Below are 14,639 nucleotides of genomic sequence, written 5' to 3' on the forward strand. Positions count from 1 at the left end.
GATCTGTTTGTGGTAAGTCCTAAGGTCATTGTCATTGAAGGCTATAAAGCACAACCATATCTGGGACCAGGCTACCCAGAAAGTATATTGACACTAAACAAAGAGGGCACAAGAACCTCCTCCGTGCTCAGTCAGTGGCTCACCAGTGATTGGACTGCAGAACAGGACTCTCGTTCTGGGCAATGTGGTATAAGGCACTCATAGCATTCATATTGAACAGAGGCGGCTTCCTCTCCGCTGCATAGAGAGACAGAGACAAAGTTCAGGAGACATACAGCATCAAACACACTCAAGGCCAGATTTGTAACATAAAATACAGGTGTGAACCATCCAGAGGCGTGAGGGCCAAGGGGAGTCAGAGGGGCGGGGCCGCTCTGGGAATCCCCGTCGACATCATAGATCCCCCCTGAACAAACCCCTTATTACTGGCGCATGTGAAGGGACAGTGGCAAACACGCACAAGAAATAGAGAAGAACAATGGAGATGCGGAGGGGGACAAAGAAATAAGGAAAACTATAGAATGAAGAGAAGATAAAAGGACAGAGGACATTGAGAGACAAAGGTAAAGAACGGCTTAAAAGAGGAAGAACTTGTGAGAGTGATTTCTGTAGCCACAAAAAAGAGACTATTTAATTTGGTAATAATCTAAAGGATCTTTGGTTTGTAAGTGAAGTGCTCTGAACCAGGCTTGGATTTTGTTGAACCGGCTGAGTGCCATTCTGTGAACATTAAATATATAATTTGGATTTTTGCAACTCCTCCTCAGTTTACACCACCCCTCGCTACCACATAGACCAGAACCCCTGTGGACTGATCAGTGGTGGAAAACGCAGGCACTAGAAGTGGTGACAGAGTTACTTTGGTATATTAAGAATGGATGCTGCATTGTTAAAACAGTTGGCTTCGTGCCCAATTGCGCAAAAGAAAGGCACAGACCTCTTGAGAACTGAAGTGGCCAGGTTGGCTCAGGCAGGGAAGAACAGTAAGCCTGGAGTGGGGACCCAAATACCTAGGCTACAAGAACAGGATGACAATGAGGACTATCTACTTTCATTCGAGAGGTCAGCAGTAAGAGAACTAAGGGCCCCGCAGCGGTGGGCAGGGATGCCGGCTCCCTCTGTCTGGGCTTGGGCAGGCTGCATATTTCAACCTGGATTCTGCAGAAGCAGAGGACTATAATAAATGAAAGGCCGAAATCTTCTCGTTACTGTCTGAATCCACGGGCACAGACCAAGCGTTTCCACGCGTGGACCATCAATAGCAATGCATCAGAGAGCCCAAATGCGGCAACTAACACAGCTGACTTGAACCAAAAAAAAAAAAAAAAAAAGGAACCGGGGAAGTCATCGAAAAACCGGTGATGGACAGCTCCCACTGGAGTGGTATGGCAAGGCAACCCCCAGACAGCAGATCAGCTGGTCCAGCTAATAGAGACTTGCCAAGCCACCACGGAGCTGGTGTGCACGTCTAGAGCAGAGATGGCCCGCTCCGGTACCAAAGCCCAGTCTGAAGAGGCCGCCGGAAAGGCCCCAGGGGAGACCTGAACCGGAGGCGAGAGAGCCCAGTGGAACATTCCCCGAACCAGTACCAAGGAGGTATCCGCCTAAGGTCAGTGAGAGAGTATTTTTGATGTAAGGAGCTCAGGTATACTTCAATCAAATTGATTTGAAGCACTTTTTTACATCAGCCGATGTCACAAAGTGCTATACAGAAACCCAGCCTAAAACCCCAAACAGCAAGCAATGCAGATGTAGAAGCACGAGCACGGTGGCTAGGAAAAACTCAGTAGAAAGGCAGGAACCATGGCAGTGTCCCCTTAATGATGAATCCATGCCTCCGGTAAAAAGGGCGTGCATCCATGTAATCTATACCCACAGTGTTGGACCGCAGAGGGAGCCCCAGCCATGATGGTACCTGTGGAAATCCAAGGACAGGACGCAGAAGGGGTGCTCGACTCAGGTAGTAGGATTACCCTTGTTCTGTCACACTTAGTACAGGAGGGAGATGTGTGTCAGGAACAGAGGTTAGTCTCATGTATCTATGGGGACACATGCATATACCCAGTGGCACTGTGCACCATGAAGGTGGAGGCGGTGAAGCATTTACCGGTACTGCTAGAGAGAGACTAAACAGAACCACCAAGCCCGCACCGGAGCTCATAAGAAATGCAACGCAGTCCCCGGCACACAGAGAAAACACATCCCCAAAAGGTGTCCCACTGGCACTACAGGGAGAAGAAGTCTTCACCCAGATTGAGTGTGGGGAGGAAGAAAAGGAAATACAAGGTCAGAGGGGCTCAGGCAGCTGTTTCAAGAAAAGACAAGAGGACACATGCCCAGGTATTCCAACGGAGGAGACCAAGGTCCCGCACAGCCCCCTGTGAGAATAGACATCCAAGACATTCATTTAACTGATGAGTTGACAGGACAGTTTGGCACCACAGCTGTGCGACCCGGACCTGGTCTCGGCGCAACGCAGAGTGAAGCGCATGGAGGGTGTCAATGAGCAAAATCCCCCTTATTACTGCATAAAGAAGGGCTTTCCACTGTACTGGGTGGTTAAGAGAAGGGGTGAAGTGCTGGAGCACTTAATGGTACTGTACCTTGCGCATTCGCATGTGTTGGGAGACCACTTGGCAGTAGACAAAACTAAGGAGTGCATCATAAGTAGAATCTACTGGCCGGGCATTACAAGTGATGTAGATTAGTACTGTAAGTCATGTGACCAGTACCAAAAGAATGTCCCCAAATTCAATTACAGAAACCTGCTCATTCCCCTCCATCATTGAAACACCCTTAGAGTGGATAGCTATGGATCTGGTGGGTCATACTCCCAAATCAGTCCAGGGGCACAAATATATACAGGTGGTAATCAATTATGCCACACTCTACCCCAAACCCATTCCCCTGTGCAATTTATCCACTAAAAGGATTTGCTGAAGCGTTTCAAATGTTTTCCCCGAGTCAGCCTACTTTCCTCTATTTTGACCAACCAGGGGACCCTGTTCATGTACTGCATAACGAAAGACTTGTGTGCCTTGTACCAGGTTAAACAGATATGCACGAGTGTATATCAGATGGTTTATGCAAACGCTTGAATAAAACAGTTAAGTCAATGCTAAAAAAAAAAAAGTTGTGAAACGGGACGGGAGGAACTGGGACATGTTATTACCTCACTTGCTGTTTGCTCTTAGGGAGGTGCACCAGTCGTCAACGGGCTTCTCCCCATTCAAACTGTTATATGGGAGGCTGTGCCGAGGGATCCCTGGACCTTAACAAGGAGGCATGGGAAGCCCAGCCGATTCCCCACAGAACTGACTGAACATGCCACCTTATTGCAAGAACGGATGGCCGCAGTGTGGCCAACAGTGAAGGAACACATGGAGAGCGAGCAGCAAGCGCAACCGACAGCCTACAACAGGACTTTCCAGCCCCAAAGTTAATGTAGGAGATAAGGTACTCCTTTTAATTCTGAAAGCTGAACATAGGTTCTTAGCGCAATGGAGGGGTCCATATGAAGTATTGGCAAAATTATAACCTGTAAATTACTGTTAGGCAGACAGGAACAGCTACACCAACCTTATGAAGGAGTACAACGAGAGAAATGGAAAATGTTATGTTCTGCTCCCTTCCCGCAGCCCAACAAGATCAACCCCCGACAGAGGTGCAGGTGGGGAAGTCGCTGACGCACAAGCAAGAGCAGGACCTACGGGCCCTAGTGAACCGACGCTGGGAGATATTCTCAGCCCTCCCAGGGAATACAGATCTCATCCAGCATCATATATACACAGAGCCAGGCAAGAGTGAACTTAAGGCCTTACAGAATCTCTGCTGCGCAACAACAAAAATTGTCAGTGGGGGTAAGATATGCTGGGTTGGGAAGTTGCAGCGTCTCACAAAAAAAGAAATAACCAACAGTAGGGTAACTAGATGGTTCTTCAGCTTGCAACCCTTTAACTTCTCTATCATCCATAGATCCGGGGACCATCACGGAAACTGCCACACTATCCTGCCACAACGCCCTAGTCGCGGCTGGTGCTCAACCTGCTGTGTTGATTCTGAGGACGGGGGTGTTTGAACCATCCAGAGGTGTGGGAGACAAGGATATTCAGAAGGGCGTGGCCACTCTGGGAATCCCCAACGACACACCCCTTATTAACAGCGCAGGTGAAAGGACGGGGACAATTACGCACAAGAAAAATAGGAGAACAATGGAGACCCGCAGGGAGAAAGAACAGACAAAGAAATGAGAAATATAGAACAAAGACGATAAAAGGAGAGACAGACAAGTTTAGCCACAAAAGAGACTCATTTGGTGATTATCGAAATGATCTTCAGTTTGTAAGTGAAGTGCTATGAACCGGGCTTGGATTTTGTTTCCCCCTTCTTGAACCGGCCTTGTGACATTCTGTGAACATTAAATACACTACATGACCAAAAACTATGTGGACACCTGCTCATCGAACATCTCATTCTAAAAATCATGGGCATTAATATGAAGTTGGTCCCCTCGTCGCTGCTATAACAGCCTCCACTCTTCTAGGAAGAACTCCACTAGATGTTAGAACATTGCATTGGGTACTTGCATCCATTCAGCCATGAGAGCATCAGTGAGGTCGGGCACTGATGTTGGGCGATTAGGCCTGGCTCGCAGTCGGCGTTCAAACTCATCAAGTAGGCGTTTTATGGGGTTGAGGTCAGGGCTCTGTGCAGGCCAGTAAAGTTCTTCCATACCCATCTCAACAAACCATTTCTGTATGGACCCCGCCTTTTGCACAAAGGCATTATCATGCTGAAACAAGAAAGGGCCTTCCCCAAACTGTTGCCACAAAGTTGGAAGCACAGAATCATCTAGAATGTCATTGTATGCTGTAGCGTTAATATTTCCCTTCACTGGAACTAAGGGGCCAATCCCAAACCATTAATAACAGCCCCAGACCATCATTCCTCCTCAACCACACTTTACAGTTGGCACTATGCATTGGGGCAGGTAGCATTCTCCTGGCATCCGCCAAACCCAGATTTGTCCGTCTGACTGCTAGATGGTGAAGCATGATTCATCACTCCAGAGAACGCGTTTTCACTGCTCCAGAGTCCAATGGCGGTGAGCTTTACACCTCTCCAGCCGACACTTGGCATTGCACATGGTGATCTTAGGCTTGTGTGTGGCTGCTCAGCCATGGAAACCCATTTCATGAAGCTCCAGACAAACAGTTTTTGTGCTGACGTTGCTTCCAGAGGCAGATTGGAACTCAGTAGTGAGTGTTGCAACCGAGGACACACGCTACAGCAGTCGCTGGTCCCCTTCTGTGAGCTTGTGTGGCCTACCACTATGCAGCTGAGCCGTTGTTTCTCCTAGACGTTTTCCACTTCAGAATAACAACACTTACAGTTTACCAGTGGCAGCTCTAGCAGGGCATAAATTTGACTAACTGACTTGTTTGAAAGGTGTCATCCTATGACGGTTCCATGTTTTAAGTCACTGAGCTATTCAGCCATTCTTCTGAAAATGTTTAGCTATGGAGATCGCGTGGCTGTGTGCTCGATTGACAAACAGCTGAATCTACTAATTTGAAGGGGTGTCCACATACTTGTGTATATATAGTGTATATCATTTAGATTTTTGCAACATAAAAATCTGACTCTTCCTCCGTTTACACCACACCTTGCTATCGCATAAATCTGAACTTCTCTGGACCGATCACACAGGAAACACAGTTAAAACTATGAGACTGTATTTTACATAAATAAATCAAGCGTTTGATTGTGCTTGCCCAAAGTGCCAGAAGGCTCAGTCTGGCACTTCAGGGTCTAGGCAATTTCTACCATCGTGCAAGGCAAGCTCAATGAAGCACAAAGTATTGGCATAAAAACTAATACGCATACAGTACATACACCTGTAAAAGCTTGTGAACATGTGGCCTTTGCTTAGCTTACCCAGCTCTATGGCGGTAATGCCCAGTGACCACACATCCACTTTGCCGTCGTACTGGCCCTCGTCCATGGCCAGGATCACCTCAGGAGCCATCCTGTACAGAGGTAAAACACATCGAAGCCAATGTGAGACACTACTATTTCTGTATCCCAAATGACAACTTATTCCCAACAATGGGCACTGGTAGAAAGTAGTGCAATATATAGGGAAGAACTCAATTTGTGAACACATCCTATACCAGGGGTTCCCAATTTTTTTCACACAGCCCCCTCTTTCAGCATTGAGGAACATACTGCACCCCCCTGTGCGCCACGTCTATTTCTATGGGCACAAGCACTGTTCATGACAAACTGTTCACGCCTCTCGTTGGTGGAGAAAACATTGTGGCTTTAAAGTTTATTTCCTGCAATTCTACACATTTTGTCATGTCGAATGTGTGTTCATGTGATATGAGTGACTCAAATATTACAACTAAATCTATGGGCTAAAAGAAAACGAGCTGACATGGGCTAGTTGATCTGGACATTTTTGACAAGTAATAAATAGCTCCCTAAAGGTATGTAATAACTGACATGGCAAGCAGAAAACTGATGATGCAGTAGTCAATTTCAAAATTACACCTTGTGCATTCTACTACTATAACTTTCAAGAGTAAGGTGAAAGCCGGACTGAGTTCCTTTAAACAAACACAAACACACAACCAGTCAAAAGTTGACACCTACTCATTCCAGGGTTTTTCTTAGTTTTTACTATTTTCTACATTGTAGAATAATAGTGAAGACATCAAAACTATGAAATAACACATACGGAATTTGCCTTAATGACAGCGTCGCACATTCTCTCAACCAGCTTCATGAGGTAGTCACATTTCAATTAACAAGTGTGCCTTGTTAAAAAGTTAATTTGTTTCCTTCTTAATTAATGTATTTGAGCCAATCTGTTGGGTTGTGAGAAGGTAGGGGTGGTATACAGAAGATTGCCCTATTTGGTAAAAGTCCATATTACAGCAAGAACAGCTCAAATAAGCAGAGAAACGACTGTCCATAATTACTTTAACACATGAAGGTCAGTCAATGCGGAAAATGTCAAGTACTTTGAATGTTTCTTCAAGTGCAGTCGCAAAAACCATCAAGCGCTACGATGACTGGCTCTCATGAGGACCGCCACAGGAAAGGAAGACCCAGAGTTAGCTCCGCTGCGGACGGTAAGTTAATTAGAGTTGCCAGCCTCAGAAATTGCAGCTCAAATAAACGCTTCAGAGTTCAAGTAACAGACACATCTCAACATCAACTGTAAGAGGAGACTGCGTGAATCAGGCCTTCAAGGTCAAATTGCTGCAAAGCAACCACTACAAAAGGACACCAATAAGAAGAGACTTGCTTGGGCCAAGAAACACGAGCAATGGACATTAGACCGGTGAAAATCTGTCCTTTGGTCTGATGAGTCCAAATGTTCGATTTTTGTGAGACGCAGAGTAGGTGAACGGATGATCTATGCCTGTGGTCCCCACCGTGAAGCATGGACGTGTGATGGTGTGGGGGTGCTTTGCTGGTGACACTGTCAGTGATTTATTTAGAACTCAAGTCACACTTAACCAGCATGGCTTCCACAGCATTCTGTAGCGATACGCCATCCCAACAGCTCTTCCTTTTAACATGAGTCTTCAATATTCCCAGGTAAGAAGTTTTAGGTTGTAGTTATTATAGGACTATTTCTCTATACGATTTGTATTTCATATACCTTTGACTATTGAATGTTCTTATAGGCACTTTAGTATTGCCAGTATAACAGTATAGCTTCCGTCCCTCTCCTCGCTCCTACCTGGGCTCAAACCAGGAACACATCGACAACAGCCACCCTCGAAGCAGCGTTACCCATGCAGAGCAAGGGGAACAACCACGCCAAGTCTCAGAGCGAGTGACGTTTGAAACGCTATTAGCATGCACCTGGCTAACTAGCTAGCCATTTCACATCAGTTACACCAGCCTAATCTTGGGAGTTGACAGGCTTGAAGGGGTGGGTATAATTTGTGGAACGTTCCAACAGGAATCTGTTCCAAAAAACACCAAGTAAAAGGTTGCTAACCAACAACGCATACAAAGTAGCAACGCATACAAACCTAGCTAACAAGCTGCCAAATAGTGTTTGTCCATAGGCAAACAGACATGTGAGGACAGACATTTTTCGGAAAAAACGTGATGAGTGAAAAACGCAATGAAATAGACCACTCCCTACCCGGTATCTTATTCTGCCGCTATACAACTTTGTATGCGTTGTTTTTTGGAAACCTTGTTATTTACAAAGTTTTTGGAATAGATTCCTGTTGGAACGTTCAACAAATTATACCCACCCAGGTTGAAGTCATAAACAGCGCAATGCTTGAAGCACAGCGAAGGGCTGTTTGAATGAATGCTTACGAGCCTGCTGCTGCCTACCACCGCTCAGTCAGACTGCTCTATCAAATCATAGACTTAATTTTAATATAATAAACACACAGAAATATGAGCCTTAGGTCATTAATATGGTCGAATACGGAAACTATCATCTCGAAAACAAAAGTTTTTTTTCTTTCAGTGACGTATTTTATCTAACGGGTGGCTAAGTCTAAATATTCCTGTTAGGCATTGATGTTCATGGTTAGGTACATTGGTGCAACGACAGTACTTTGTTCGCAAATGCGCTTGTTAAATCAACACCCGTTTGTCGAAGTAGGCTGTGATTCAATGAAAATTAACAGGCACCGCATCGATTATATGCAACGCAGGACACGTTAGATAAACTAGTAATATCAACCATGTGTAGTTAACTAGTGATTATGTTAAGATTGATAGTTTTTTATAAGTCTAATGCTAGCTAGCAACTTACCTTGGCTTCTTGCTGCCCTCGCATAACAAGTAGTCAGCCTGTTAATCCTTGTGGAGTGCAATGTAAGGCAGGTGGTTAGAGCGTTGGACTGGTAACCGAAGGTTGCAAAAACGAATCCCCCCTGAACAAGGCAGTTAACCCCCGTTTCTAGGCCGTCATTGTAAATAAGAATGTGTTCTTAATCTGACTTGCCTAGTTAAATAAAGGTGTAAAATATATATATATATATATAAAAAAAATTGGCAAATCGGTGGCCAAAAATACCGATTGTTATGAAAACTTGAAATCGGCCATTCCGATTAATCGGTCGACATCTACCTCACAGCACAACGCCTCTCCCCTATTTGACCTAGATAGTTTGTGTGTATGGATTGATATGTAGGCTACATGTGTCTTTTAAAGAAATGTTTGTAGTTCTGTCCTTGAACTGTTCTTGTCTACTGATGTTCTGTATTATGCAATTCTGTTTCATCTTTTGTGTTGACCCCAGGAAGAGTAGCTGCTGTTTTTGCAACAGCTAATGGGGATCCTAATAAAATACCTAATCTGGTTTGCGCTTAGTGGGACTATCATTTGTTTTTCAACAGAGCAATGACCCAACACACCTCCAGGCTGTGTAAGGGCTATTTGACCAAGAAGGAGAGCAATGAGTGCTGCATCTGATGACCTGGCCTCCACAGTCACACAACAGATGGTTTGGGATGAGTAGGAACGCAGAGTGAACGAAAAGCAGCCAACAAGTGCAAAGCATATGTGGGAACTCCTTCAAGACTGTTTGAAAAGCATTACAAGTGAAGCTGGTTGAGAGAATGCCAAGAATGTGTAAAGCTGTCATCAATAGGGCACCGGTCGGCCCACCCTGCCGACCGGTGCCCTATTCTCTATATAGTGCACTACTTCTGACCAGGGCCTATGTCATAGTGGCAGTATATAGGGAGCCATCTGGGACACATCCTTGGTATTTTGTCCTACTTGTGGATCATATCGCTATTGTCACTAATAGAGTTGGCAATCTTCCAATAATGACCATAGAAACAACAGAGGAGACCAGTGTCTCACCAGTAGGGCGTGCCCACGAACGAGTTGGCCGGGGCAATGATGGAGGCTGAGCCAAAATCACCCAGTTTCACCTGGCCAGGCTCGGTCAGCAAGATGTTACCAGCCTTCACATCCCTGGAGAGAAAGTGTGGGGGGAGACACCATTATTATTCATTGAGTATTCGGGTCCTTATCATTAATTGACGTCATCATTGACTCAATAATATTAAGTTAATAAATAAAAATATATATACACACACAAAGTCAATATGTTTTCTTTGGAAATGTATGTGGTAACACTTTCTATGCCAATAAAGCCTTTTTAATTGGAAGGAGAGAGGGAGAAAGAGAAGTGGGGTGGAGAAAATAAAAGAGACGGGAAAGGAGGAAGCGAGAGAGGGAGGGAAAGAGAGCAAGAGATAAATAGAATGGAAGAGAGAGAGATGCAAAGAGAGAGAGACCAAGATAGAAAAGGATAGATAAGTTCAAAAAGGGGGGTTAAAACATCCATGACACACCTCCCATTCAACAATGAGAGCTTATGTTTGGATTACATTTCTTTCATTCTCTCTTTTTTTCCCCTTCCCGTCCCATCGTGTGGGGGAGGAGAGAGGTTCACTCACCTGTGAATCATGTTGTGAGAATGAAGGTACACCAGGCCCTGCAATGCACCGTGGGTGATGGCTGCTATCTCCTGTTCCTGGAGGGGCTTCTTGTGGACTACGCACACAGAGGGAGACAAAATGAACAGTTATACACTCATTCTTTGACAGTTTGGTCGTGTTCATTAGGGCACACAAAACATTTTGCGACAGAACGAAAATAAGCATTTCTTATTTGACGACAAATCCAGGTTGTCCCTCCCCGTTTCAGTCCGTTTTCTCCCATTACGTGCCTAATGAACACAACCCTGGTTTACTTCCACCACCCCAGTGTACATCAGATGAGGTACTTGTTTGAACGTAAACTTGAACATAAACCATCTGGTTGTTTTCTACTCACCTTCCAGTAGGTCAGAGGCTGAACCCAAACAATACTCCATTACCAGCTAAGAGAATGAAGGAGAGAGAGATGGTTAACATATGGAGCAAGAAGGGGGGAAACGCGATGGAGAGCTGGTCAAAATGTATTCCCTACACCTTCCCCTTGGCCACTTCAATGTTTGCATATTTGTAAGGTGGATGAAAAATGATGCAAGTTCCTCCACTACACTGCTTATATCTATCCAGACCCTTCAGATCTGCCAACACTGAAGGGTTAGGGCCAAGGGGAAGGGATAGGGAGTGAATAGGGGCTGACCGAAAACATCAATAACCAATGAGTGAAAGTGAATTTGTCAGTGACCCTCAGTCCATGTGTCAGTACCAAATGGCACCCTATTCCCTATATAGTGCACTAATTTGGACCAGAGCCCTATGGGCCACAAAAGTAGTACACTATAGAGGGAATAGGGTACCATGTTTGAGTTGAAGAAGTGCTTCACTTACCCATGCTGTGTGCTCTCTCAGGTAGCAACCTCTGTACTCCACAGTGTTGGGGTGATGCAGTTTCTGGAGAAACTTAACTTCCTTGATGATATCCTGCCATTTCTTCATAAGAGAGAAAGAAGGAGCTTTAAAACAAAAAAAACTTGGCCTACGCCATTGCAACAGATGGCAAATGTGGTGAACCCTTTTTTTTTATAACAAGGTACATTTGACCATTACTCAATCTGTGTTCATACCTCATTGGACTGCTTGCCACCGTAGGACATTTTCTTAATGGCCACCACTTCATTGGTGCGGATGTCATGTGCCTAATGTAAGGAATAGGTGGTAAGGAAGCATTAAAAATAAATGATTTAGAAATCATGCTAACAGTGGCCACTGGCCGCACACACATCGTCAAGTGCATGCACAGACAAATTGATAAACTGCAGCGTCACCTCTTTCACACTCCTTTCTCCCTCCATCCTTCACTAGTCACTTTTTCACCATCCATTTAAAAAAAGGACCTTTCATCCTTCACCCATCTCTTACCCTGTGCTACCTTTTTACCCATAACTACCCACCTACCTTTCATTCTTCAGTTGTCTTTACCTAGCCTAGTGGCTGCCTCCATATGATTTCACCCTTCATCTTATCAACACCCATTCCATTTCTCTTCCCAGTTTTCATGCATCCATCACTGAAGTTATGCCTGAATTCCCCTACTACAAGTTTTTACTATGTACTGTGTGTTTGGTAAAAATGTATGCAGCACCAAGTGACAAATATCTCTATACTACAGCTCATCCATTCTAAGAAATCATCTCTCAAAAAGGGACACAAAATAAAACAGTAAACTACTGAGTGAGATGCATCCATTTGCCCACTTAAGCCAAGTCCACAGATGCCCCCTTTCTTACGAAGTAGACCGCTCCGAAGCTGCCATGGCCGATCTCCCGCAAGTCGGTGAACAGCTTCTCAGGGTCATCTCTGTAGAAGAGCTCAGCTACCTCCGGGTCCTTCAGGCTCCCGGCCCGCACACTGGATGGCATGGCCAGCGCCTGAACGAACACACACACACACACCACACCGGTATGAGGCTTTGAGCTTAAGTTTGTCTGCATTGAAATGTAGCCAACATGTCAGGATTGTGATGAATTCCATTTCAATTCCAGAAGAGAAATTAAAATGTTCCTCAAAGCCTTTGAATATCGGACGTGCATAAAGATGGCGGCCTCCAAATGGCTCCTTAACAGCTTCTACCACCAGCAATAATAATGCTGAAAAATGTATCAAAACGGCCCCCCAGGCCATTTACATTGACCCCCCCCCCCCTTTGTTTTTGCACTGCTGCTACTCACTGTTTACTATCAATGCATAGTCACTTCACCCGTACCTACATGTACAAATTACCTCGACTAACCTGTAACCCCACACATTGACTCTGTACCCCCTGTATATAACCTCTTTATTGTTATGAAATCTTGTTACTTTTGTTTATTTAGCAAATATAGTTGATCAGGATGTTCATTGTGATCTGTGGAATGTTGTCCCACTGCTCTGAAATGGCTGTGTGAAGTTGACTGATTGTCTGGAACAATCTGTCGTACACGTTTCCTTTGACAAAATAATCCAGCCACCTAAAAGGTGTGGCATATCAAGAAACTGATTAAACAGCATGATCATTACATAGGTGCACCTTGTGCTGGGGACAATAAAAGGCCACTCTAAAATGTGTAGTTTTGTCACAACACAATGCCACAGATGTCTCAAATTGAGGGAGTGTGCAATTGGCATGGTGACTGCAGGAATGTCCACCAGAGCTGTTGCCAGAGAATTGAATGTTCATTTTTATACCATAAGCCACCTCCAACTTCACTTCAGAGAATTCGTCAGTATGTCCAAATCGCCTCAAAACCGCATGTTTGGCGTCGTGTGGGCGAGCAGTTTGCTGATGTCAACGTTGTGAACAGAGTACCCTATGGTGGCGGTGGGGTTATGGTACAGGCAGGCATAAGCTACGGACAACGAACATAATTGCATTTTAGCAATGACAATACCAATGCACAGAGATACCGTGACGAAATCCTGAGGCCCGTTTTAGTGCCATTCATCCACTGCCAGCACCTCATGTTTCAGCATCTCCTTTGCATGTCGCAAGGATCTGTACACAATTCCTGGAAGCAGAAAACATCCCAGTTCTTCCATGGCCTGCATACTCACCAGACATGTCACCCATTGAGCATGTTTAGGATACTCATGATCGACAGTGTGTTCCAGTCAACATCTAGCAACTTCGCACAGCCATTGAAGAAGAGCGGGACAACATTCCACAGGCAACAATCAACAGCCTGATCAACTCTATGCAAAGGAGATGTGTTGCACCAGATACTGACTGGTTCTCTGATCCCACGCCCCTACCTTTTTAAAAAAGTATCTGTGACAGATTCATATCTGTATTCCCAGTCACGTAAAATCCATACATTTGGGCCTAATTCATTTATTTCAATTGACTGATTTCCTTTTATAAACTAACAGTAAAATCGTAGAAATTGTTGCATGTTGCGCTGATTTTTGTTTCTTAACACTTTTTTTAACCCCCTTTTCTCCCCAATTTCGTGATATCCAAATTGGTAGTTACAGTCTTGTCCCATCGCTGCAACACCCGTACGGACTTGAGGCAAAGGTCGAGAGATGTGCGTCGCACCAATGCGATGCAGTGCCTTAGACCGCTGCGCCACTCAGGAGGCCCCTTGTTTAGTGTAATGTTGTGGAGCAAAAATAAGAAAAGATTCTACCGAAAAAAGTATTAACTTTAAGGATTCTAATTTAGTTTAAAAGTTTAAACGTTCACAACCCTAATTAATCTTAAGCACAACAAATTCCTAAGATATACCAATTGGATGACTTTGTACACAAAAAAAGTACCAGTTTTAGCACCACTTAACTACTGGCTGAAATTATACAACATTTCTGGAGAATCAGTAATATTTTTTTTTTTTTTTTTTTACATTTAGCAGACACTCTTATCCAATGTGACTTACAGGATGAATTAGGGTTATGTGCCTAGCTCAAGGGCATTTTTCACCTTGTTTCGGGGATTCGAACCAGTGACCGTTTGGTTACTGGCCCAATGCTCTTAACCAATAGGCTTCCTGCCACCCCAATCTTAATATTGAGGCAACCAAAAAAAAGACCTGACTTGCCCGTTGGGCGAGTGCCTTTCAGACCTTTGTCAATCCCTGTGGAACCAATAGACGGGTTGGCTTGACAACATCACAATTGATCTACTCGCATCAATTTTGCAAGAAACTGTGCATTGTTATGAGTCTGAA

General features: G+C 44.6%; 1 protein-coding gene across 6 annotated transcripts in view; it reads right to left on the minus strand.

The window, feature by feature from the left end:
* Positions 1-14,639, minus strand: part of taok2b (TAO kinase 2b) — a 75,694-nt gene that overhangs the window by 46,655 nt on the left and 14,400 nt on the right. For all 6 annotated transcript variants that reach the window (XM_014159280.3, XM_014159279.3, XM_014159274.3 and 3 more), the window contains 8 exons: positions 12,225-12,365; positions 11,562-11,633; positions 11,326-11,427; positions 10,841-10,886; positions 10,462-10,558; positions 9,860-9,973; positions 5,938-6,029; positions 144-237 (listed from right to left, as the gene is read on the minus strand). In XM_014159280.3, the coding sequence (XP_014014755.1) occupies positions 144-237; positions 5,938-6,029; positions 9,860-9,973; positions 10,462-10,558; positions 10,841-10,886; positions 11,326-11,427; positions 11,562-11,633; positions 12,225-12,365 (758 nt within the window). The remainder of the gene's footprint in view (positions 1-143; positions 238-5,937; positions 6,030-9,859; positions 9,974-10,461; positions 10,559-10,840; positions 10,887-11,325; positions 11,428-11,561; positions 11,634-12,224; positions 12,366-14,639) is intronic.

This window comes from Salmo salar, chromosome 19 (assembly GCF_965601325.2).
Source record: "Salmo salar chromosome 19, fSalSal1, whole genome shotgun sequence".
Taxonomy (NCBI): Eukaryota; Metazoa; Chordata; class Actinopteri; order Salmoniformes; family Salmonidae; genus Salmo; species Salmo salar.